General features: G+C 38.7%; 3 protein-coding genes across 9 annotated transcripts in view; 2 read left to right on the plus strand and 1 right to left on the minus strand.

The window, feature by feature from the left end:
• nptnb (neuroplastin b) overlaps positions 1-8,591 on the plus strand; it is a 24,220-nt gene extending 15,629 nt beyond the window's left edge. Inside the window, exons 5-9 of one of the 2 annotated variants that reach the window (XM_029456035.1) lie at positions 2,600-2,733; positions 3,056-3,329; positions 7,782-7,791; positions 7,912-7,985; positions 8,078-8,590. In XM_029456035.1, the coding sequence (XP_029311895.1) occupies positions 2,600-2,733; positions 3,056-3,329; positions 7,782-7,791; positions 7,912-7,972 (479 nt within the window). In that variant the 3' untranslated portion in view covers positions 7,973-7,985; positions 8,078-8,590. Of the gene's footprint in view, positions 1-2,599; positions 2,734-3,055; positions 3,330-7,769; positions 7,792-7,911; positions 7,986-8,077 lie in introns of both variants that reach the window. The other variant, XM_029456025.1, reaches the window with a different exon arrangement.
• rec114 (REC114 meiotic recombination protein) overlaps positions 1-17,420 on the minus strand; it is a 25,985-nt gene extending 8,565 nt beyond the window's left edge. The window contains exons 1-6 of one of the 5 annotated variants that reach the window (XM_029456064.1): positions 17,206-17,420; positions 14,866-14,955; positions 11,535-11,618; positions 11,002-11,175; positions 9,978-10,049; positions 9,565-9,765 (exon numbers count right to left, since the gene is read on the minus strand). In XM_029456064.1, coding sequence (XP_029311924.1) covers positions 9,601-9,765; positions 9,978-10,049; positions 11,002-11,175; positions 11,535-11,618; positions 14,866-14,955; positions 17,206-17,283 — 663 coding nt within the window. In that variant the 5' untranslated portion in view covers positions 17,284-17,420 and the 3' untranslated portion in view covers positions 9,565-9,600. Of the gene's footprint in view, positions 1-8,833; positions 9,766-9,977; positions 10,050-11,001; positions 11,176-11,534; positions 11,619-14,865; positions 14,956-16,530; positions 16,606-17,205 lie in introns of those variants that run through there. The other 4 variants (XM_029456054.1, XM_029456046.1, XM_029456075.1 and 1 more) reach the window with 4 other exon arrangements.
• hcn4 (hyperpolarization activated cyclic nucleotide-gated potassium channel 4) overlaps positions 16,969-26,415 on the plus strand; it is a 58,614-nt gene continuing 49,167 nt past the window's right edge. Inside the window, exon 1 of one of the 2 annotated variants that reach the window (XM_029456012.1) lies at positions 16,969-16,986. Coding sequence is in view for 1 of the 2 variants with exons in the window: in XM_029456003.1 (XP_029311863.1) it covers positions 19,107-19,795 (689 nt within the window). In the remaining variant the exon portion in view is untranslated. Of the gene's footprint in view, positions 16,987-19,106; positions 19,796-26,415 lie in introns of those variants that run through there. The other variant, XM_029456003.1, reaches the window with a different exon arrangement.

Below are 26,415 nucleotides of genomic sequence, written 5' to 3' on the forward strand. Positions count from 1 at the left end.
ATAACTACTGTTTCCGTTTCGTTCAAGCTAACGGCAAAGCCTTCAACTTTAATAAGGAATCTTCTCTGACAAAGGGAAACCCTGTTCATGAGAGGCTCGCCTGTGTGTAGTGCTTAAGCCAATTTGCTGTGGCATGGCTATGGCGCACACTGAGCATGCCCTACCTCTTATTCCGCCGCTGTCTTAAAACGCTGCCTTATTGCATAACATGGGTGATGACCGTGTGTGTTCGGCTTTCACTGGATTGTGAGATGATGGGACTCATCGCCATTCAAACTGAAGTGTCCTAGCCATCACTAGGCTGCAGCACTGTGACTGCTGAGGCTCGCTATCTGTCCCCTGGAGGAACACGTCATTCTTTTAACTAAACTGATGATGCATGCCCCTTTAAAAAGGCCTGCATTCTATGTCTAAAAAAACATTAGAAAACCAGAATGTTTTGACATTCAGAGCTGCTCGATATAAACAAAGCACAGTTAAATACACTTAAATACTCTTGTGATTTTCTAGAGGTGTTTGAGATCTTTTGTGACCCAGGTAGCAAGCCCACTGTGTAGCTAGCCAGCTTTGCACTGCGCTTCTGGCTGCAGTTCACTGAGATCCCTCGCCTACAGTGTCCTTGGCACACTCATCCTTGCAGGACTCAGCTCAGAGGCAACAGATGGAGGATTCTGTGATGTTGTAGGATTAAGGCTCTGAATCCTGTCCCAGCCATCTCTGTGGCAGCAGTGGAGTTTATTGTCTGCTATACTAAGCTTACCACAGATACATATTTGGTACCTCATACTTCTCACATTTTAAGTAAATGTTAAGCACAGTTCTCTGAAAACCTTCTTACATGCATGCAACAAATATCGATTGTCCACGTTTGTGCAATTCTACACACAATCTCAAAATCAAAACGTGTCACCGGTTAAACGTAAAGTAGGGAAAGGATTGGATTAAATGGCTCTTTAAAATCTGATGTAATCTTAAATCAGTTTTTGTCTAGCACACACAGATTAATAATCACAGTAATCGTAGTGAGGAGAGTAAAATGGAAGTTTCTGCCTGTTTTAGCGCCACTCTGAGGGCCGTCTCTGTGCTGTCTGTTCCCGACATAATACAGTCAGGATAGGGCAAAAATGAGCCTGGCCACTCCCCTGCTCAGGGAGCACGTGCACACCATAATTAGAGTGCAGTGATGTCACCAGAGCTCAGACCCCTCCTGCTCCATTATCCATGCGCAGCTGAAAAATGCTAACTCCAGGCGTCTCTCTTATCCTGCTTAATTGCATGGAAGGAATTATTGTCATTCTGAGGATTAGTGGAGGAGCAGGAACAGTTATCTTCCTGATGCTGTGCAGAGTTACACGGAGAGTCTGTGTCTCACCTTTGGGAAAGACCGTGTTCTATTGATGGATCAGTTTGACTTGGCATCTGTTGCAGTGCTTTATGACATATGCCAACGTTTATCAAATTCATTTTCATCATCAGTTTATTCATTAATCAGGGACAAATTACACAATTTGTCTTTGGCTTGAAATGTCTTCTGTGGAATTCACTGTGGAATTATTTTGAATGGGAACATCTGGTAACAGCATATCATACTGATTCCCCTCTTCCCTGACCTCATTATGAATTGTATTTAAATGCTTTTATCTCTTCCAGAGTGCATTCCCTGTTGCTGGGGTTTGGTGGTGGGGGTATACGTGCTCACAAATTAACTGCACACCCAAAACTACACTTTTTTTTATCAAGGGTTGTAGTCCAGAGGCTGTGTTCTACTAGACTCAGTGTAGTTTTACAAACGGGGTTTCTTTTTTTCTATCGTTCTGATACGCTAAAAAGTAGGTCATTTTGTTTTTATTTGAATCTTTTCAGGTATCTACTACTTAAAAAACGACTCGTCACTTCTAGGAAACTAAACCTTTTTACATTAGCAAAGCTATTTTGTAAGGATCCATCAGCTACAGCCCTCATGAGGTTGTGTCTGCACGCCTTGTCAAAGACTCATGGGAGTTGTAGTCTAATAATTAGAGTATAATTAGTGCTACAGTATGTGCAAAAACAGTATTGGTGTTAAAACTAGTACGGTAGTAGATACCCATTTACCTTAGAATACAAGATCAATACCTCCGTATCATGCTTTAGCTTTTAAAACGTTTACACTACAAGTTAAATGGAAAAGAGGATTGCCTTGAAATGTAGGAAACATTGTACAGCACACATTCAGTTACCTCCGTGTGAGATACTGTGAAGTACAAATGATGTAATGACATGATTTCAACTAAATAATGCAACACGATTCACATGATTTTTGAAAATATCTGGAACGCGCCCACTAACTGCTTCTTCTTGACTGCAATAGTCTGAAGTAGTAAAATAATCAAAGGAAAATGAGCCGCTTCAGTTTGTCAACCCTGCTATAGAGACTCTTAATTACACTCCACTCTCTCACCCAGTCATCTGAATAACACAAATTATTACCACAGCCAGAACAGCCAATCATGCTTTCCTTATTCATGCCATCTGGTAAGAGTTAAAACGTGCCTTTGAATGTCTTACTTCTGCCAACTCAGCTAATGATCCATTTTATTTATTTATTGTACCTTTCCAGCAAAACCTGCTATCACTGGCCACAAGCGAAGTGAAAATAAAAACGAGGGGGAAAATGCAATGCTTTACTGCAAGTCTGTTGGTTACCCACATCCCACCTGGACATGGTGCAAAATGGACGGAACATCCTACACGGTATATGTACATATATACTGTATATACAGTATGTAAACTGTATACTGTATATATAAATATAAACTGTGAGACACACACATGCTAACAACTTCAACACACACACACACACACACAGAGCAAGTGTTTATTGTTTTCTTGATTTTATTTATACCTTCTTCTTTTTAATGTAATTCTTACTTGACGCTTTAGAAATATTGCCAATGAAACATATTGAGTTGAGAGAAATAATAAAGGGCATGCTATATACCTACTCAAAATTAAGCATATTTTTTTTTTACATTTTCAATATATTTAACTTTAAGAAATGGTTGTTGTGTTCCAGGACATCGACAACTCCACAGGACGCTTCTTCATCACTATCAGAGACAACTACACCGAGCTCAACATCCTCAACCTGGACATAAACGTCGATGCTGGAGTATACCAATGCAATGCCACTAGTGTGATTGGAAACACCGCCGAGACCACTATTCTACGGGTGCGCAGCCACCTTGCACCGCTTTGGCCTTTCCTGGGTGTGCTCGCAGAAATTATAATCCTAGTAGTCATCATCGTTGTGTACGAGAAACGCAAGAGTCCAGATGACATTATTGAAGGTGAGAAAAGCTTTCCTCTGTGACTAACAGTAGACACTTAGAAGTAAGAAACTATGAAAGTAGATACGACATTATTGTAATTTGAAACATTTGAGACGTTTCAAGGTTATTTTTGTCAGCTATAAAAAAGGTATAGCGATATTTTAAATGTATACAAATAATGACTAACTGACTAATACTACGTTTTATTCGGGTACATCATTAAAGGTAGCAACGGTTTCAGCAAGTACAGGAATTACCTTGTAACTCCCTTTTCCAAAAGGACAATGGCTGAAAGGTCAAATGTCATCAAAAGCGGAGTGTTTCACATCTTAAAGGACCAGTGTGTAGCTTTCAGGGGGATTTATTGGCAGAAATGTAATATAATATTCATAACTATGTTTGCATTGGTGTATAACCACCTGAAATTATTAATCATATTTCCATGCTTGGAATGAGCCCTTCATGTCTGCTGCGTTGCACCACCATGTTTCTACAGTAGCCCAGAACAGACAAACCACTGGCTCTAGAGATGGCCTTTTGCATTTTGTACGCCACCTGAAGGCCGCAGTAGGTTCTCCAACATGCTCGGTAGCGGACGGGTGAGCGGAGGTGTATTCAGCAATCTGCAACCTCACCACTTGCCACTAAATCTTACACACTGGTCCTTAAAGCGACAAGAACCACGAGGTCACATCTGCTCTCAGAAGATATCTTGTTGAGGCCAACTGACTATCAAAGAACTCGCCTTCTTGCCTCTCGACCGGTGTGGAGAGAGGAAGAGCATTGTCACATATAAGCCACATATTGGATGCATGCAAATATGACCTTTATAAATGCACATAAGTTACAGCTAACCTTTCAACGAGTTGGCCGTCTGTGTGCTGTGCTAATGGAAATGTTAGGTGCACATTTGTTTTCATATTGATGGCAGAATAACCGTGTTCATAAAGGTGGGTTTATCAGCCTGTGGCTATAAAACAGTCCGACGATATAACTTAATTGGTTACTATTCTTTTCCCCTTCCATTCTTTCCAAATGGCAACATAATCTAAACGGGTGGTAAGTGAGAGATCCTGCATGGTTTCGGAGATGTTTTTTCTTTCTGTCAATTTGTATGTTTTTACGAGCCCACAGTCCAGTCGCTGAGATATTAACGCAGTAAATCAGTGTCTTCATTCATTTCCTTTTTCATTAGGTTGAACCCATAAAGTCCGGCATGTTTTCAAAGGTGATAGTCAAACGTTTTTTGACATGAATTAAATTGCGTATATCTCAATAGAGGCATAATCGTTAGTCAAATTAAAAACCTAATACATTTCTTTTTAATTATAAATAAACATTTTGTGCCTCTTAACTGTTCCTCATTAAAAATGCAAGCCTGTAGCAGTCTGTTAGCTGTCGTAATGCAAACCTAAAAGAAAGAAGTGAAACATTATTAAAGCCCAAACCTTCAAGCTTTGGAGTAAAAGATCAAAGTTATCCTCTTTGACTGCTAGCAATATTTCTTAATATTCAATTATAATCGTCTATATTCAAATCCAAACCACCTGCATGCCTTGATTCAGTTTCACAGTTATTTGGTTATTTGCTTGCTGAATGCACAACGTTTTATATGTCTTACATTAACTGACAAATCATTTAAAACTAAATGTATCTTATCGTTTTGGAGTAAGTCCCTCAAGCAGACCCTGCAGATGGACAGACACATGTAGACGAGCGATATTAAAGCTGTAATCCACTAATGATTTGAAACACCCTTGTATTAACATCGACTGTTATGAACACTTAAATGTTTAGTCCTCTAATTGAAGGATGACCCTTGTTTTTCAATGGAATCTATTGAATAAAAAAACTGTACTCTCTTCAGGCCACTACAGTTGTAGCATTACAAAGCTACTTCACTGTAAAGAGTACAAAAGATAATCTCAAGGGCCCCTACACTCGTGGCCACTCGAGGTTACACCGAAGTGTCTGCAGTCTGGGTCTGAACATTATGCCGACAGATGTGGACAAATGAAAAGAACAATTCTGAATCCATTTACTCATTTGTTGGTTTAACATTCAACCAATTAATGCAATTATTTCAACTTCTTTATTATTATTTCTAGTATCCCGTACATAAGATCAGCTTTCCCATTTAACAAAAGAAATGGTCCACACGCTTCAGGCGGCGGACCATATCCCCTCGATAAGAATGTGACAAGATGAAAATGTCTAGAAAGCCTGCGGGCGTTTCCAGTCTGACCTCTACTCAATGTGGCTTTGTCTTCTTTTTTATTTTGGAATAAAAAAAACCCAAACCACTAATATATGAATCACTCCAACTAAGCAACAGTTGTCCTCCACACTAACACGGACTACACACATGGAGCTTCAGGGTACAAACGGCTTTTCATTTACTTACCGTGGGAGACGTCGGAAATGTGCAATTGTAGGCCAAACAAAATAAGATTGACTCGATTAAATGAGTAAGGAATAATAAGTAGATAAATCTGTTTTAGACCAGACTGTCCAAGAGTTAATCAGATGTGATGCTGTTTCTCCTTTCCATGTTCTTTCTCTTAACTGTGCACACTTTACCCACAATTACAGAAGACTAAACATTTAATCAACAGTTCAAAACAGTGTTTTATTACTAAAGTAATACATCAGTTTATAATAGCTATAACATTATATAACAATATATAACATTATGTGTTTGTGACCTGTTAAAATAGTTAATCATGAGGTGAAAAATACAATACTTGCATGCTCATACACAAACCCCACAGCTCAAGAGAGCTCTGTGCACGGCCTCTAGTTTGGTTTCATCTAACGGAAAAATGAAGCGATTAAAGTGGATTATATTTGCCATGTTTATGCCATTCAAATCAGGAATGAGGACTCCCTCCTCGTGATGCACAGCCTCTCTAATATCTCCCTTTAGCAGCCCTGATTCACGGAGGTTTTGGCCCCTGTCTGCGTGCATTATGAATTCTGGTCTCTTGATGGCTTAGCTGTGCTTGAACACTTTTATACTCCAGAGCTTCTGAAGCAGAGCCTGACATTTTTTATTCTGAATTTTAAAAACGACTTGCTTAAATTACAGATTTTGCCGTGTGATGCCTTGCTTAAATTAGAGATCGCTTTATGTAATAAGGCGAAATTGTAGGCTAAAAAACTTGCACCCGCACACACTGTATGTTTTGGATGCACTACACAACTATCAATCTAACGCAGTACAAATCTGTTACTTGTTGTTATGTGCTTGCAAAGCAGTAAACATAGCTTTTGTGGTGCATACTGTACACATGAGGTGTGAAAATGGTGGGATAGTGAACGAAGTGATCACAGAATCATGTTTGTCAAACATTATAACTGTCATAATCTGCTCCATATTAATGCCATGGAATGCTGCTTATCTCAGACTTACAACTGCATGGAGAATATATCACTGTGCCTATGACTGGTTACTTACCTGTTGACACATTTCCATCTGTATGCCAAACACCAACCACCTTGTCAACCCCAAGGCTGTGGGTTCTTTTAACTAACCTGTCACTCAATGCAACGATATTCTGTATTATTCACCAGTTCCTCTTCCTGCAGTGTTTCTTACTGTTACATTCTAATGTTTGTTGTTTATTTCACTGTTGTATGGTACTGAAAAATGTGTATTTTTTAATAAATGCTACGTCAATAATCTGAATGGAATTAGCACTGAATATAGAGATATTAACCATGTACTGCAGGGAATTGATGCTGAGAGAAGGCTTTGAAGGGATTCATGTTTTTATGCCAAGTCAGTCACAATGTCACACCCATGTACGCTCTTTCAAAATCACTGACATTGCTAAGTGTAATTAAAAGATGGCTTTAAGTGAGCCATCTGTAATCCTCCTACACATATGCTCAGTCTGAAATGAGCAGGAAACCCCTGAGATTCAAATCGCGTGTGAAGCTATGTTTAGAATACTTGGCATTAAATATGTGGTTATTTAAGAAACCGTACCACAGTTTCTTTCCCCCACATTTCCAGCCCTTCTACTACACACATGTAAACCTTTCTTTAATGCAGGAATCTAATATATTCTATGCTTAGAGGTTTCCTTCTGAGTCTGTTTATCATACGAAAGGATCGTGCATGCAAAGCTGCTCAACAGCTAACTCCCATGTCTGTGATGTCAGAGCTTCCCACCAGTGCACGATTCTGCCACACCAGTATCCAAGTATTCAAAGCAATCTGTGCTGTCAGCTGCATCATGCCACCATATCTATGTTCTCTGAAGGGTTTTCAGCTAATTTTAGGTTTCAAGTTGATTTTTAAACCAAATATAAGGAACATTGTGAAAACTGTCAGCAAATTAAAAGACATTATATTCAGTAAATGTGCTGAAACATGCAACACGGATATTTTTCTTGTACGTTTGTCTCATACTAGACTTCTGTGTTCTGTGTTTGTCTTTTCTGATGGCTAAGACGATGAACCAGTTGCACCAATGTAAGTAAATGCATATTCCTATTGCTCCACATATAATTTATACCGAAATACGAGCTACTGTGATTTTAATTGCTTTTACCTGTATGCCACTAAATCATAAGTCCTTTTTTTCCCCCCCAGGAAAACAAATTCAACAAACAACCACAAGGACAAAAACATTCGCCAGAGGAATACAAAATAAGCAATTTACTCAAGTAAGACACTGTTGTAGGGGATGGGGGCTAAATATAGAACTCACTGTGAGGATTATCCATAGTCACGCCTTCTCTTGATTTTCTCTTCACAGATGAGATGGCTAAACTGCATTTTTTTGACTACATGAAGGTATCAGAGGTGGATAGAGCTCCGGGCAGTTTCGAAAAAAGCATATCTTGTCTCATTTTATGAGAAACAATATCAGCATAACACTGGCAACAAAAAGAACATAATGGCTGTCTTAAGCATGCCTTATTCAGTCTTTCGTGGAGATTTCAGGATGACGAATAATGACTAAAACCACCACAAAGGTGTACACATTTTTAATGTGCTGTTGATGTCTCCTTTATTGATTTAATCATATCCTCAAATGAGGTGATCCCTTTTGTATTACATATCATGTACAATGCATGCAAGATAATTACGCAATAGGATACTCAGAATAGATATTTTCTGTTGTTATCCCCGTGTGGCTTTTTTTGCATCTAAAATGACCTATGTTTTTTATGGAGTCATCCTTATTTATATACATATACATCCGTATGTATACGTGTATACATCTATATAAATGTATGTATATACATGTGTGTATGTATACGTGTATACATCTATATAAATGTATGTATATACATGTGTGTATGTATACGTGTATACATCTATATAAATGTATGTATATATATATATATATATATATATACATATACATATATATATATATACACACACACGTGTATGTATGTATATATATATATATATATATATATATATATACATACACATACATATATACACAATTATATATATATATATATAAATATATATATATAGTTTGTTTTATTCTTGAAAATTTGTACAGCATATCATGGTCATTTAAGTATGTTTGATTTTGTGACAATGAGTCCACTTTTAACAGAACTTTTATTGTGAAGCAAGGGCTTCAATGACTGGCAGTATTTAAATTTAATTGAGAGTGATTACAGAAAATGACTACTGTGTGTTTAATTATATAAACAAAAATGATAAGTGTATTATTTTTTTCTTTCCAGAGTAACTTAGGTGTCTTGTATATGTTGAAGTATGAGTGTTCAAATGATAGGAAATCTGTAAAAAAAATATTTTTTTTATATTTCCCAATTGATTTTTATTTGTTTTCTCTCTTTAACTGTATAGCATGGCTATAATCCTATGCAATATGTATTCTTAAATAGATATATGGAGGGCAGTTTGTTTAACTCAGTGAAGCTTTAATATTGTGGGATCACTTGGAAGCTGGCATAGCAAAATTCACTGCTGTAGCTGCATGACTCCTCTTTCAATACGATGTATCCATGTGTGTTGCGGTGGAAATGGGCCTGCATTAAGGTGGGAACACAGGGACCAGAGTATATAGCCACGATCAAACATATGAGTGAGACCAATATTTTTTTTCTGAATAAAAAATGTCAAAATTAATCCAGATTTTCTTGCTTTAACCACTTAATACCCAATACCATTCAAAAACATCTCAGCAAGACACACATCCACCACCACCAGGCACTGCCTACACAAATTCTGTACGAAAAAACACATTGCACTGACTTGACCTTTCTGCCTTTCAGCTGTTGTTGCCATTTTTCACTCTTGAAGCAGTTTTTTCAGCTCCCCCTCCACCTTCTCCACAAATGTGTAAAAGCTGGGATCCAGCAGACAAAGACGCAGGATCGGCTCCAAGTCACCTTGTACCAATGAATCGTGACGATATACTTGAGGCAGAATCACAGCAGGCTGTGCCAAGATGTGCTGTGGAAGGTCCACAACAAATACTGAAATTAAAGTTTCAAGTTATAAAAGAACAAATAATGTCATCATTGAAGGAAGTAAATTAACTGAGCAACCAGCAATCATGAAAATCAATGAAAACATATTGCTCCATAGTTCAATTTAACACAAAATTACAATTAACATGTTGTACAGTGGATGTTCAGTGGTTAAATCTCATGAACAATCACTACCTGGGTGAGACGCTTGATGGATAATGATCCTTGCACAACCTCAGGCTCCACTCTCACAGCCTGTAAAGTCTGCTGACACACAAAAGAAGAAAAAAAGATTTGACAAACGCAGCGTGACTCCACTGGGTTAAGAAGCTAATCAATGGCTTCATTACTAAATGAAACATATCCACCCCTCAAAGCCCTTTCATCCTCACCGTGAACTCCTTCACTGTGTCTGTTCACTGAAGGTCACATTCAAACCCACGTCCATTTCTTTCTCTGTCCTTCATGTTGAATGTTGTAAGTCAGATGTTTGGATCTAAGTTTTACTCTGAATGTACTATAATTAACCATATGCAGTGTTTTTAAGTTTCAAAGTAAATAAAAGCGACTGAAATGAAGCAGGATTGTATGATAGAGCACCAACGATCGAAAAATGCTTGTCTTCATAATCAACAACAACAGGCAATATTAAGAACTCATTTCTTCAGTGGATTAAAGGTTATGCCACTTTGATGCTTGTATTTATACATTAATTATATTATTGTTCTACATTCCTGTCTGTGTGTGTATGTATGGAGTGGGACACACTGTGTTATACACCATATATTGTGATTTGCTAATGATTCATGTACAGTATATACTCCACCACCTACTGTAGCTGCAGTGTCACCTCTAAGAATAAGACTGGATTGTAAATAGCAACATCTAGTGAGAATAATAAGGGGGTCACTGCTGATGAAACTGACCACAGTTTTGTATCACAGTACTGTTGATTAAACAATTAGTACTGATTAAACATCAATTATTGAACTTTAAATTACACGGATATAAATGTGAAACAAACTGTACACTAAATGGTGATAGAGGAGATCAGTGTCTATCCTGACTGTACAGCCACTAAGCTTCATGTTGTGTATGTCATAGGCATATTTTGGGGATTTCTATGGGCAACACATTTTAAACATACAGACAAATGATCTGGGTGCTAGCGCTGGTTATAATACAGACATTTTATTTATTAAATTGTAAAGTGGGCAACCTGTGTCACTGGTGCAGAGAACTCAGCAGGGGACTGATTAGGGGGTAATGGGGCGTCCTCCTGAGTGGTGACAGACATGTACTCCATCAATTTTTTCGCAGCACTCGAACACTCCTTTATAGCCTTTTCCCTGCTACTTCCATCAAACTGCATCCTCATCATGCGGCTCTCTCCCTGCAGAAATCCACAAATACATTCAAGCTGTGCCGATGAAAACACTGGTTTGTATGTTGCGTTTGTTAAATCAACATCTCATTTAAATAATAAAAGAGTTGGAATAAAAAGGAGACTTCCAAATGTAATGTTCAGGAAACTCATGTCTGAATGTTACATTTGACAAATTATCTGGGTAATATTTGTATTATTATCACAGCAACTGAATAAACAGTATAACAATATATATAAATCCAAAACTAGTTTTGTTATATTGTAATAAATGCAATGGTCTTGATCTTGCAAGAGAACTAAGATACCAGGAAAGACTTTGAGAAAATACTATCCATTGTGGGATTGCAATTCATCTCACGACTCACCTTCTGACTAAATCGAAACATCAGGTTATCAGATTTCTGGTGTACTTTGAGAAACTCGGATCCGCAGAGCAAAGGGATTGTATCCTGAGAAAAGACAAGAGAACAAACGTCTTTAGCAGTTTCACCCATAGGATACATTAACTCATAGATTGCACATTTGGGGTGTCCATTTTTAAGAATGTAAAAGCGTCTTCTTTTGTACTTTTCCAAGTGAAAGCAGCTTGATTTCCATAGATTCACTCTGGACTGCTAAAAAAAAGTTACATAAAACTGACTGCAGGGGTCTCTATTCACTCAATAACCTCCAAGCACCAGCTTTGAGGCTTATGATAAGCTTTTCACACAGGGAATCAAACAAGCAGATGTATACATCAAAAGCCAAATACTGTAATCAGCCTATTCTGTTAAATGTTTTGACTTTGATAATAACAATGCAGGTATATCAACAGGGTTTCCTTCGAACAATGGCACTGCATCAGGGAGGAGGTGCTCTACTGTAATGTAGCACTATCATTCCACATCCATAACACTCTCATGTTCAGTCATTTAGTCATTTAGTCATAGTACGCTGACCAAATTGTTTCTGCTTTCAGTGCAACAATTCCATTACTAAGTCATTTTGGAAGTAAATATTTAACTAAGAAAATACATTTTTGTGGAGCTGCTTGCTCACAATGACATATTCAAATGCTTTATAACATTAAAATTAGGGGAACAAATCATTCGATTTCAATGTCCATTCAAATGCAAACTTATGTGACCACCGTTTGCAATTAATTAAAGGAAAAATCTGAATAAATGTAAAACATGTTGCTGTTTTACATAATCCTCGACTCAGGTGGAATGAGTTATGGATTGCTGGTAAGGCCTCTCTTTGTATGTGAAACTGCTTATGCTGCATCTTGACCAGGATTCCCTTGAAAAATTGATATTTTTTCTCAATTTGACCTTCCTGGCTAAACAAAGGATAAAAACAACGTGTAGAAATCTAACAAATGTAGACGTTTCCATACAAAGCACGATGGGAAGATGATGTGAATCATATTTTATGGCCTTCAGTCGCCAGCTCTAAACCCAGCCGAAGACATATGGGAGATTTTGGACAAGCATCTGAAACTCTCTCGACCGTCATCATTAAATTACCAAATATATTTTTGGAAGAATGGTGTTTCATACCTCCAAAACACATGCCATGGAGTGCCGACTCTGCTCTGGTTGCTCAATGTGGTCACTGTATGTAGCGTTGTCAGTGAGACTGTATGTAAGATACATATGCATTTACAGATAGCTGATTTTACACTGTTGGGTGGTGCCTGTGAAGTCAGGAGAAGCCATATTTTAATCCAAAGTAACCCATTGATTCTCTTTAACACAAGAAATGTCAGTTGTGTTCAAAGACAATTCCAAAAATCTCTTTCAGACCTTACCATGTAGCCTAAGGGCTTAAACTCTCTGTATTGAAAGTTCCTGAGCATTCACCAATCTATAATAGAGCAGTCTATCATCCTCGGTGAAAGCTCTCTGCAGTCTGACCTGAATATCTGTCTGGCTCGGCACACTGGTGGAGCAAGATAGCTTTGTCACCTGCCAAAACTTCATTAATGAGACATTGGGTAGTCCCTCAAATTCATGTTGTCTGCAGGCCAGGAAGTTAACTTTTTGTGTCTAAAAAGGTCATAACTGGTAAAAACCCCCCAGATTCATATTACACTTTCACTATTCATGATTGTCCACAATTGGTATTGGCCTACTTTTGGATGTAAGATGTACATGTGACTCTGCTGTGCCAAGGGTTGGCAATAAACCAATGTTCAGACAATACATGCCAAGTCCAATGTTCAATGAGGCATAGAAATAGAAACTGAATCAAGGCATGTAAATTCCAGCCCAACCGGACGACCATATGAAATATTTCTATCAAAATCTGAATCAAGCCTGAAGTGGGCTATTAAAGTTCTGAGGGACATTTGGGGTGACTCAACCAAAACAATCCGGTCAAATGTCATAAGATTTAAATCAGAAATGTCAAGCTCTTCAGCAGAATATTATGAGGCCTTCATCGAAGCTTATTATCTGGAAAGCAGATTTCTGTTAAAGATTTACATCCAAGAAACTGGTGTCTTTACATAAACATATAGATTGTTAATTTCTTTATATTCACAGAGAAGCCATGGTACATGAGCATAAAATCTACAATGTAGTGGTACATGATACATGAACACTCTTTGAAGAGGTTAGAGCAGACATGTCCGATCCAGGAATGTCGTTTTGTAGCAGCATTACTAATAATGAATAGTTCATATAAAATGTTTCTTCCATATAGGAGAGGACAACCAGTAATAACAACTGTGTCGTGTCTACAGAATGCTAGTGTCAGAGCATGACAATCACAGCTGCAGCCTTACATGATTTCAAGCTACTTCCCTTTAGCAATCATTTATTTTTTGACCTGCAGAGCTTCAAGTATAGGTACAAAGCAACACCTATGCAACACACTGTTTCGAGTCGAAATGTCAAGGTCTTATGAGCTACAAGTCTGTATGTCAACATCGAAATAACTTGATGTACACCACAGAACGGCTACACCGATTTTAAAAGGATGATTTCTCTGTGAAGTGTCCAAAACTTGTAGCAGAGTGTAAACCTTAAATTGACCGGTCACTGGTCCTATGCACACAGCTCACACTGACACCACGTGTAGGTGAGAGCAAAAAAGGTTTTTATTGATTCATTTTCCTTTGTACAAGTTTATGATAACAAAAACATTTCTACCCAAAAATGCCCGTGTATCTCGGCAAACTCTATAAATCCTCAGGTTAATCCGCAACTCGTTCTACAACATACAGAGTCGGGAAACTGTGCGGCTCTACTCTGCCCCAGCCGCTAAGTTTACTTAATCAGTCTGTCCTGAAGTCACTTGCTTGTATTTGTTAGCGTGCAATATAATATATATAGTATATATATATTAAAAAGGTAGGAACACATGAGTAAATATCAATATGTAAATAATAATAAATAATATTTAATTGCCTCTTACAATGTGTATTTACGAGATGATCTTAAAAGGATATTTTCATTACCGTATGCTCATGACATTTTCAACCACGAGCTTTTTAATATATAATCCTATTTAATCCATAATCCTTCAGAATACATATCACATGGAAACCCAAAAGTCAAAAGAATAGGCTTTCTAACCACCAACAAGAACACTCATGAGGCTGAAATAAGGCTCAACCTTCAGGTGTCGTGTGCATATCATTATAGAAAATGCATGGAAAGCAAAACAGAAAACAAAAACAGCCTAAATCTAAGCACACCGTCTTCTTACCAAGCTTTCTTGTCCTTGCAATACCAGCAAGTATCCAGATTCCACAATTGTGATGAAAATGTCAGGTTTATCACGATTTGCCTCAAATACCTGGTGAAGAGAAGAGAATATTAGCATGTGCAAATAATGCATAATTAGTTTTCCTAATCAACTCATTATGGATCCATCTGTACATTTTAGAGGGTGTTTGGTAAAAAGACAGTTACGGTAGGCTAAAGGAAACAGTATGAGCATTAACTTAAACCCTATTGTTCTATGAGGTGTTTTTTACCCTGCAATGTGGTAAAGTCATGTTTTTTTTTTATTGAAAAATTAGAATGTATTCCTTTTGCTGTACGTCTATTCTCAAAGTCGTCATATTGTAGGTAGATTTCGTTTTTAACGACCATCCGTCCCTGTCGTCACACTAAACATGTAGCTCCAGCTTGCCATCTAGAGTCAGATGCAGTCAATGAAAGGCAAACCCACAATCCTTAAAGCTACACTTCCTAAATGTGTTTCAGCAAACAACAGCATCCCCAATTCTCTTTAGTCCAAGCTCAGGGCTACAAACTCAAAACAGATTGACAAAGTCTTCCGCACAGTACAGTAGTTGCCAAATTGTTGTTTTATCTGTGAAACAGTGAATATGTTACTTAGGCTGTGTCTTTAGAATCAGAACTAAGACGACATACTGCACTTTAATAAGGAATGCAACTAAAAAGAGCTGTTATTAGTATCAGTAAATGATCAATTAGTCTATTGTTATTATTAAGCTGGGCTACAATGTATCTTAAATAATGACCAGATGACCATCCTAACTTACCAGAGCCCAAAGTGATGTCTTGAAATTGCTCACTTAGCCTGACATGACAGCCAAAAGATATCTCATTCAGAGTTACAACAGGCCAACGAAGACACTTTGACATGTCACAACAGCAAAAGCAGAGGTGTAAAAAATACAATTAAATATGATGGCTTAATTCAGCTCAGTGTTTTGTGCATGCTGGCGTATTGAACCGAGCAATCTCTGATGTTATTAGTAACACCTGTGCTTTTTCTACTTTGACAAGTTAAAATCTCTGGTGTAAAGAAAATGCTTATATGCTGCTACTGATACCATTTCTTTTACATTTTATATTTTCAATCTATTTCTGGAGATCCATCTTTGTCTGCATGTGATGTTTTTGTATCAACCGCCCATGTGAGTACCAAAACTGAATTTAAAACAGGGCTGGGAATCACTTCAGAACTGCAGCTTTCCAAATGAAAGCTGTATGCACTGCAGTAAAAAGCAGATTTTCTCATTTCCATATATTTAACTGAATAACTTTAGGTTTTCTAAATGTCGCTCAGGCAAAAGAAGCTATTTTAAGGTCAATGTAAGCTCCAACAACATGGTGGGAATGGTTTTCTAATTTTTTACATTTCACAATACTTAGTCCTAACTGATTACACGCAAGAAACACAGACAAATACAGATAACAGTACTTAAAATAGCTATGTGTAAATTCAAGTGGCAACATCCTAAAATGTATCTTTCCACACTTGTGGAAGATGATCCAAAGTATTATAATTAGATAGACTTATTTTGAATTGATGCAGCACCACTGTTGTTATGTTTACAGTAAATGTATTGATTTTATTGATCAAATGTATTTATTAATAGACTTTATTGGACTTTACCAGGAAGTCTATCCTGCTTGCATCCTGCCTGCATATCCGATTTGCACCCATTTACAGTTTCACTGCATTTGACTTTAAAAGACAAGAAAAACAAAAGCATCATTATACAAAATTAAAGAAATAAGAAAAATATATAAATGAATGCAGATTTAAAAAAGCATGTTTAGTTGATTCATGCAATTTACAAGGATATGTGTCACATTTTAAATTAATTACAATCAGTTAAAATCATTTGTATTGAGCAGAAATGTTATGGAAATAGCTTTAAAACAGCGTTTAAAGTTTTTAAACAATCTTCTGGGGTTTTGACACTTAAGGTTTACAATTTCAGAAAATTACAAACAAAAAAGGATCGCGTGACTTGGGGTGTAACGTAAATGACACGCCTTAACGTTACGGGGGGGGGGGGGGGGGGGGTGTGTGTGTGTGTGTGTGTGTGTGTATCCTAACCGGCAGGTAGGTCCAAATTATGTGATACATATGAAGTGGGTTTGAATTCATGTGTGCAATAATGTTATAATTAGCCAATACACGTTAGCTGCCAAACTATGGTTACTTGGGACTAATAACGGTAGCTAGTGTCAGACTATGCTACGATAGCTAACGTTAGCTTCATAGGAAAGCTAGCTAATCTTAGCTAGCTAGCATAACGCAGTTCAATAACTTGTCAGTTACCTTCCACGGACTTCCCTCTGTAGAGCCTGGAACAAAACGCCCATATCGTGCTAACGTCCATGACTGGCTGGTGGTCATTTCGAGTATTTCTTTGTCGATCTTTTTCTTTTCTAATTTAAACCAACACCTGACGTGCTAACAAACAGCGTGAGTGGGCGAGCCTGGTTGCGTATTGGCGCGCAGCGCGAGCACACACCTATTGTACCCAGAAAATGCATTCTTCACCTTGACTGACAGATAGGCAACATGTGTGTCTCAACATGTGACATAATAAATGGGAGACAGTTTTACTCTGGGTGGGGACAAAAAAATGTTGATAGAGATCTTGTAAAACACATTACACTTTTGTTTTCATTTGAGTATCAGATTAATTTAATATATATATATATATATATATATATGAGCTACTGGGATGCCTATCCTTTTCATAATAATTTGAGTTATTTTATTTCCATTTTATTTGTATTGTTGTAATTGTCTGATTTTATTTCCTTATTGCCCTGCAATGCTTTTGTTCCTGGTTCAACTAAAGCACTTTGTTACTTTGTTAAATAAAGTTTTTTCTATTATTATTATTATTATTATTATTATTATTATTATTATTGGTGATATTATTATTATCATTATCAATGGAAGTGCTTCCTTTTTCACATAAATATTGTAAGTGTTCCAGAATTGTGTAAAATTGATCCATGATTACAAGAAATCAAACAAATATTTGAAGAAAGGGTTCAATCATATGTTCATTGGTCTAATTGCATTCTTCTAAAGACAATATTCAATGCTTTTTGTTTGTCATTATCCTAGATGAGAAGAAAATATTTAAAATTTCAAAATATATTCATTTATTTATTTTAACAACACGGGTGATGTGTTGTGGCACCATCTTAAGATGGATATCTTGTGAACTATGTATCCTTAATTGGACAAAAACAATATAATCAGAATGTATTTATGTATCCTTCATATATATATATATATATATATATATATATATATATATATATATATATATATATTGCCATTTGAGAGGTCACTCACCAGTTCTATATGGGAGTCTGTTTGATAAAATACTTTTTGCCAAATTATAGACGAGCCTACTGTACTTCAACTGTATCTGTGTGCGCAAATTACGCAGCTGATCAGACTGATAATAGTGATGGCAAACAGGCTACTTGGTGTTTTCAAGTAAAGTGGGCAGAACAATGGGTTTGCATTGCCTACCTGTAGCCTTAACTTAAGAGACAAGGAGAGCGTTTTAAGAATGGGAAGAGCATTCCCCTTTAAACAAGGTGGGCTGAGCTTATTTGCAGTTCTCGCTCCTATGGCAACCCAATAGATCAGCATCATGAATATTCACAGTTCGCCAAAACGCACCGTGACTATGGATCAGTGATGTCAGCGGTCCCTGGAATGCTCTACTGTATTTTGCATGATTGTGTGGCGTTGTTTGATGGCAGCTGGCAAGACATCTGGTGAAAAGAGCATCCTTCGTCGTGCATGACCTTTCCCTCGTCTCCATATCACCGTCCGTCTGCACGTCCCTCACATGTCACGCTAAGGTGACTTTCAAGCAGTTTTTTCCACTTTTGCGCACAATGTCGGAACGGCACAAAGATGTACATCGGGGACGCAGTGGCCAAGCGGACCGCCCAGGCTGTGCGTGAGGACATATGCAAACTGTCAGGTAGTCTTATTATGAGAAAGAGTATCTCTCATCTGTTTCTTTAGAGCCACGGCGGTCCATGTCATGTGTAGCAGGCTTTCAGGGATTCAGATTAGCTCCAGACTGATCGCTCTCACAAACAGATAGGGAGCGCGGGGCTGGTGGCAATAATCGTTACTATACAGCCTAACAATCTGGATTTATTTAATTTTCTCCACTGAGTCTCAATGTCATAATGGAGAGGTTGCACTCCTCCATGCGTAAAAGGCTCTACAGTTTGCCACAGCACATTGGACAGAAAACATCTATAATGGGCGAAGGAGAAGACGCAGACAAGGACACCCGGAGGAAGAGTCTTAGGATGAAGCCTCTACTGTCACCGTCACCGACCTCTGGGGGAAGCTGCAAAGGCATCGGGGAGACCAAAAGTGGGGAGTCTGTGATCATGGAGACGGACATAGGGAGACCGATGAAGACCAGTTCAAATGGAGATTGCCGGAGATTTCGAGGCAGCCTCTCGTCCATCACAAGCCGCCATGTGCACGACTCTGACACGGCGGAGGAAAGGCGCCTCATCACCGAGGGGGATGTCACCCCGAACGAGGAGAGCCCCCCCGGAGTCATCGGTGATGGGCCGCCGGATCAAGGCGCGCAAGGGGCCAGCGGTGGCGGCGATGGAACGCAAAAAGATTCCCCAGACCAGCAGTCAGGGTTTATAAAGTTGGATGGCATTGATCAAATTCTGCCGGACGACGAGAGATTATTTCAAGCTGGGTTCATACACAGACAGTTAGGGGCAATGCTTCAACCAGGGGTCAACAAGTTCTCCCTGAGGATGTTTGGAAGTGAGAAGGCGGTTGAACGGGAACAAGAGCGGGTTAAATCCGCCGGATTTTGGATAATTCACCCGTACAGTGACTTCAGGTAAATGTAGACACCGAACACTCATGTTCTCCAAACAACACAAGGCTTAGAATGAGGCGTCACGTTAACATCAATGCCTTTCACACATTCAGGTGTTTATCTCAGTGTTTATTTACAAGGGAAGAGCAGCCTCTTCATCGTTTTATGCAGCTTCATGGCACCTTCATCACTTATTTAACCCATTCACTTTAAAAGATGAAAGGCTTTACTGCTTTATGAAAATCCTTACAATTGACTAATTATTTAATTTATTAATAAGGCATTGTTAGTGCCATAGCAGTATGATAATTATATTCATCAGTTTCAGGGTATGGACATGTTATCCAGGAGGCCTGTAGATACACTGTGTTGAGTTATGGAACAGCACACAGATTACACATCCTTTACTAATTAGGCCAATTTACCTATCTGGGCAGATTCTATCCAAATGGATGTATAATTGAAGCCTGTTAGTGGTTTCTTATTTATTTGAGGAAGCGTGTGCTCAGGGGACATACTTTATCATTGATTAGAGTTAGTGATGAGGCCTCCGCTTCTCGCTGTTTTCACAGGCTTACATATTGATTTTCATATTCTTTTATACATGGTATGTTTTAAATATACCAAGGTTAAGTCGTTTTTATTTTCGGTTAAAAGTTCAAGAGCTGTTTAGAAATGATCAACATTGTATGTCTGCTTTTAATGGTGTTATACTCTAGTGACGCACTGTAGCTGCAAAACTGAATAGAAAAAGTCCACAAGTACTCTTTTTTTGTGGCCTACAGATTCCTCTCTGCTTTTAGTGCCCTTGAGTTTGTTATTGGCCGCATGCATCTGAAACATTTCTCCGTGGAGGCTCTTAGTTGCTAAGCAAGACAAGATTTAAGTTCCTTCATCCTTGCTTTTTACGGTTTTAGAATTTGCTTTTGGTGGAATTAAACAGTTTGATTCAAATTCTTTATATATGCATGCACACCTTTTTCTTTTCTTTTACATCTCAGATGAACAATTTCTAAGAAGTGCCAGTGAGCACTTGTGTACACTTATTAATTGCCAAAACAGTTATACTGTGGCTTGAACTGCAAAGTATACACACTATATTACACACAAATATAGTATTTTGATTGAAAAGTGCTCACATAATTTAATCAACCTATCCATTTCAATCAAATTTGACAATACTACATCTATTTTGACTACTTTATAACTTGTATTATAAGTAGATAATGAACCTTACCTTTATTATAATTGAACACATTATGCTCTGGTTTAATAATTCAGGTACAACGCTTTCATTACAAGCTGTGCCAGCCTTGGCATTTAGTTCACATATGCAGCTAACATTTGAATCATGTGGGGGCACATGATGTGAAATAAAATGGAGCAAGATTGTCAGACACACTGTACTGTATGTCTCCTTGTCTGTGACATTGGATGTTCTCAACCCTGCCTGGTGTTTGTTTGGCTATGATGGTGTAATAACATGCGATATATATATAGAGACTCACTTCCCACAAAAGTGTGATTATCTTCCTCAAGAATAAAATGTCTGACGTTGAGAGAAATGTGAGTTTTAAGAACGAGTTTCTCACAAGCCGGGGGGGTCAGGGGAAAAGGCTAAATAAGACTTCTAAAATAGAAAACATCCTGAGAGAGGGGACCCCTGTGGTGGCTAACATCGCTGGATGTGTTATTTAGAATTTTATATTTATGATTGACTCATTCGTCAGCTGTCATGAAAAGTATTTTTTAATTGAGCTGTTTGTGTGCATGAGAGAGAGAGAGAGAGAGAGAGAGAGAGAGAGAGAGAGAGAGAGAGAGAGAGAGAGAGAGAGAGAGAGAGAGAGAGAGAGAGAGAGAGAGAGAGAGAGAGAGAGAGAGAGAGAGAGAGAGAGAGAGAGAGAGAGAGAGAGAGAGAGAGAGAGAGAGAGAGAGAGAGGTACAACAAAGACATGTTGTTTTTGTGCATTTAAAGAAAATGCTTTTTTGTAGCATCACGTTTCAGCCAACTGTACATTTGATTCAGGTACAACTAGACCCAGGTGATCTTCTCTGTTGATACAGTGTTCCCAGTCTGTGATTGGTTTATTTTGCATTAAGGAATCTGTCTGTCTCCATATAGTATTCCCCCAGCATCTGCTCAGGCAGAACCTGTAAACAAAGGCCTAGCACTGGGAACTATTTGCAGATATACTAAAACGCTACACTGATTAGCGATTCCTATTTCCAAAGCCACAGTTTGGACAGGTCATCATCCGTAAGTGAGACATGAATTAGACAGTTTGCCATTTTTGTTACGCTCCTCCCAGCTGCTTGTGTTTCCTCTGACCCCCTCTGCTCTCTTACTCACTGTGTTAAATGTCACGAGGAAGGGTGATTTGGGGCTTGGGGAGACTGTCCTGATACAGAAAGGTCAGACATTTGGCAACGGTCAACAATTTTGATCAAGATGCTGAAACAGGGGGCTCCACACTGCACTTAGTGGAATAGATGAACGTGTGACTCTCTGAGTGAGATGTACCACAAATAAATGGATAAATGGAAATGCAATGAGAGAGAAGTGCTCTATAAAATGAGGTTAGCCACCTACTTGTTCGGGGTTTGAGGGTAGATATTGTATATTACCATAATTAAAAAAGTTGCCGATCTGAGAGCAGTTTGCTTGTTGTTGAATCACTCAACACTATGATTACACAAACACTCAATGCTACAATTAAAACCACAGATGTGGAACTCAATCAGGAGAGCACGAGTATTGAACCTGTGCTTCGGCTAACTGTGTATATGAAAAGATTCTTGTTGTCTGGGACTTAAATGACAAAGACAAAGCTTATAAACTCCTTACTGTAATTTACAAATAGATTAAAGGATCATGGCCCATAACTGACTGGAAGCCAACATCGATGCGTCAAATGATATTTCAAACTCATCTCCATGTGAGATGGAGAAAAATAGTACGCCATGTCAGTGAGCGTGTTGAGATGAGTTACAGCTAGTATTTTATTTTTAATGAACTGAAGGAGAAACATGATATTTGGACGCCTACTTTCTCCAAAATCAAGATCAGAGACAGGACAAGATGACTGTAATTAAAGTACACAAGGAGATGAGTGGGACCATTTTAATGGGCCCAGAGAAGAGAAGGTTCTCTGTGACTCAAAGTTTTATTCCCATGTCTGCATCAAAGCTGTGGCACTATAATCTCAAATTAGAGTGTCACAAGGAATCACACAGTCATCACTGCGTCTGAATTCAGCAAAAATCTCCTCTTGTCAAGTATTGTATAACGCTAAGAAGCAAGGGAGGAGCAATATCTTGCAAGGGAAAAAGATGGATTAAAAATGGCATCATAATCCAATCTACAGCCTCATTTCCAGATCCAAAGCTGAACATCCTCCTTCGATTCTGAACAAGCATCTCCCAGCGAGCAGATGTGGCCAGAAAGTGACATCCTCAAGTGTACACAATGATTCATATGAAGTCTTTTAAATGAGGGCGATTATTACTGTCCTTGAGCACATGCTGTCCATGAAATATCTGTGGGGGTTTGGAAGGATTGTTGAGCAATCCATATGATTGGTGTAGATATTACTGCACCCTCTGCCCCGCTCCTCACTGGATGCTTTTTGTTGCATGTCTGCTCTGCTCTGCTACTTACTTGTCACTGTCATGAAAATGTGACTTTATGTTGGTTGTACCATAAACTGAGCTGAGACCTATCGATGCCACATTTGGTCGTGAATAGAGATTGATAAAAGTCATATCGTGCTTATTGCCACTTTTTGAGGATAATAGAATATTCCTAGTGCTTGATTGACAAAATGATACCCTTCTCACACAATGGATCCTGTATCTGTGTATGATGAAGACCAGGTGATGATTTTCTTCTTCTTAACTGTTTGCATAGGGCCCCTTGAGTGGATTCTATCAATGCAGCAGCATTGTGCAGACTTCTAGACAGATGATGTGGTGCAATATTAGAATGCAGCCCTCTGATCGTCAAGTGCCTTTTAATTATCTTGTGATTCAGAGCCCAGAGGACACATCTGTTGGAAAGACTTCCACATTTCCCCGGAGAGATAGACAAGAAGGTGTCACACTTTGGAATTATCTTTTTGCACTGAAAGCTCTAATTATCCCCCGTTTTCCCTTTTAGAGCCGTGTTGGCGACACTATCAGAGAGGGGGGTCAGCTGTCCTGCAGTTTCTGTCAGTCAGTTAAATCCCTTTGCAACTGTCAGGAGAATCCTTCCATCCCTTCTCCACTACAGCCTTGTATTACTCCCGCACACCCAGTTCTGTTTCCCAGAAGACATTACCTAGACAGTGGCAAAAATAAATCCTGTGAAAAGACAAGTTACAACTTCTGTTATTTCTTTTGCAGAGAATACATAAAAGAAAAGTAGAGCAGATGTAGTCACTGATGTGCACATTAAGGCTGTGATATAGTTAAGGGAAATAACTTTTAGGCAAAGTGTTGACTAAATGAAAATGTGCACTGTGTATCCTGGAAGCGTTTACATTTGGATTTGATGTTTCATTCTCTTGCTACAGTGAGTCATAGCACTTTTTACGTCCTCCATTAGCACACATAGAAAAACCTTTGTGGACAGCTTCTCACTGTAGCATAGCTGTGTTGACTTTGTGCACGTTTGCATGTCTCAAAGACTAAAATGATAATGAAATCTCAGTGAACTTGATAAGAATAACGGGGCAATGATAGCGGTGCTAACTGTACTTATCTTGTATTTTGTGGGGAATCTGGGGGAACTAAATCCCATGGTTATTACTCCCTTGATGAATTTTGAGACATTTGAATACTGCGTAAATTGTGCACTTTAGCTTTACAGTCCTTCCTGTATCAAGCATTGGCAGCCACTAACGACTGTAGGCTTGTTGTTGAAGATGCAGTACTTCTTACTGTACCGGAGCGTGCGCACGTGTATCCGTGTGTCTGTGTCTATTGTGTTTGTGAGAGGCAGGGATCACATTTAATAACATCATTCTCTATTTCAGTCAGGTTGATTACAGTTGATTTGAGAGTATGTTTGGATATTGATTTGTTTGGGTCTCGTGGGGTCCTCTAGCTCGCCGTCAGTGGATTTATTGAAAAATGAGATGAAGTGACGCACACGGCTGCAGCGAAAGGTGATACTCCCGTCTTGTGGCGGTGAAAGGAGTCATAGTTTGAGTGAGAGTTACAGAAAGGTCAAGGTGAGGAGCTGGAAATGCAGTAGAGGAGTGTAATGCCCGGACATTCAGAGCCCCTTTAAACTGTTTTTGACAGGTTTCCAGTGCAGATGGTCTTAATGATGATGATTCGCAAGATCCGTACAAGATGAAAATGTTTTCCATAAAAGCTGCATGAAGTGAGTCCAGACGGGAGAGTGTTACCGTGTGCCCTGGTGGAGCAGGTCTTCTTGTATCATACTGTGGTGCTCATCTGCATGGGAAGGTGGAGGAAAACAAGCGTTTTGACTCTACATAGGATGAATGTCATCTATTCCTTTCGGTCTCCAATAAATAATTCCTCCTTTTTAATTTAGTGAGGGTAAAACATGGGGATTACACATGGTTCTGGCTGGGCCTGAAAGTGGGGTAATCAAAATAGGCTGCTGTGCTCATCCACGAATATTAGGAGCCAAGAGATTATTACAGCACAATCTATTTAATGGAGGGAGCGCGGAGATGATGTGCGTGGCCGGTGGGTGGAAGGTTGCCTGTCATAGTGGCAGAATGATTGAACGGTACCGCGTGACCTCGCCAGGCACACTTGTGTGGGAGTGTGAAATCAGGACACGAGATAACAACTGTAAGAGAACGGCTTTTTTTTTTCTTCTCCCCCTTTTTGTTTTGCATGTCAGGAGTTTTTTTTTGTTACCCTCCTGAAATGTCATATAATTCAGCTTTACATATTAGGTAGAGAGCTGAGTTTAACCTTGGCAAAGTGACGGTAATCTCGAGGTGAGATTATATTGATTGATTGGACATCATATACGTTTTGAAAATAGGAAAGCCTGCTCCAAGCATTTTCTGTTAAGTGCCGTCACCCAGCTGGCATGCTTAATGTATTTTAGTCACCTGACAAATGTAATGTCGTGTGTCCTTCTCGCACCACCATCCTCTGCACTGCAACATCAATTTATAATCTCTCCAGGTGGATACATAGCACGAGTCAGCCAAGACTTTCCCCTCTTTTAACACATTTCGGTGTCCAATTTATTTCTCTTGCCAACGGACAGATGTGATTATTATCCCACTGACCACATGACTAAATATGTCAGTTTCACTTATGTTAACATTTCAGAGGAGTTTACGGGGAAAATATGTATTTCTTATTTATTTAACAAATGATCACCTTATAGTCAAGTCACGTCTAACGTGCCTTGTGTGTGAGATACGAGTGACCGAGACCTCTGTTGACCTTTCTGTATTTCTGTTCATACATTCTCTGAAGAGAGGAGCCCGCTCTCTTTCCACACAATGGACTGATACTGGTACCTTGTTGACTTCACCTGTTCACTTGGCTCATGCAGGGGAGGAAACAGGTTGCAGCTGGATTTGTGAGCGTTGTGACATTTAATACACTTAATATATAAATAGTGCAAAAGGGCTGATTGTAACTCTGTGGAGATACACACA

This window comes from Cottoperca gobio, chromosome 3 (assembly GCF_900634415.1).
Source record: "Cottoperca gobio chromosome 3, fCotGob3.1, whole genome shotgun sequence".
Lineage (NCBI taxonomy): Eukaryota > Metazoa > Chordata > Actinopteri > Perciformes > Bovichtidae > Cottoperca > Cottoperca gobio.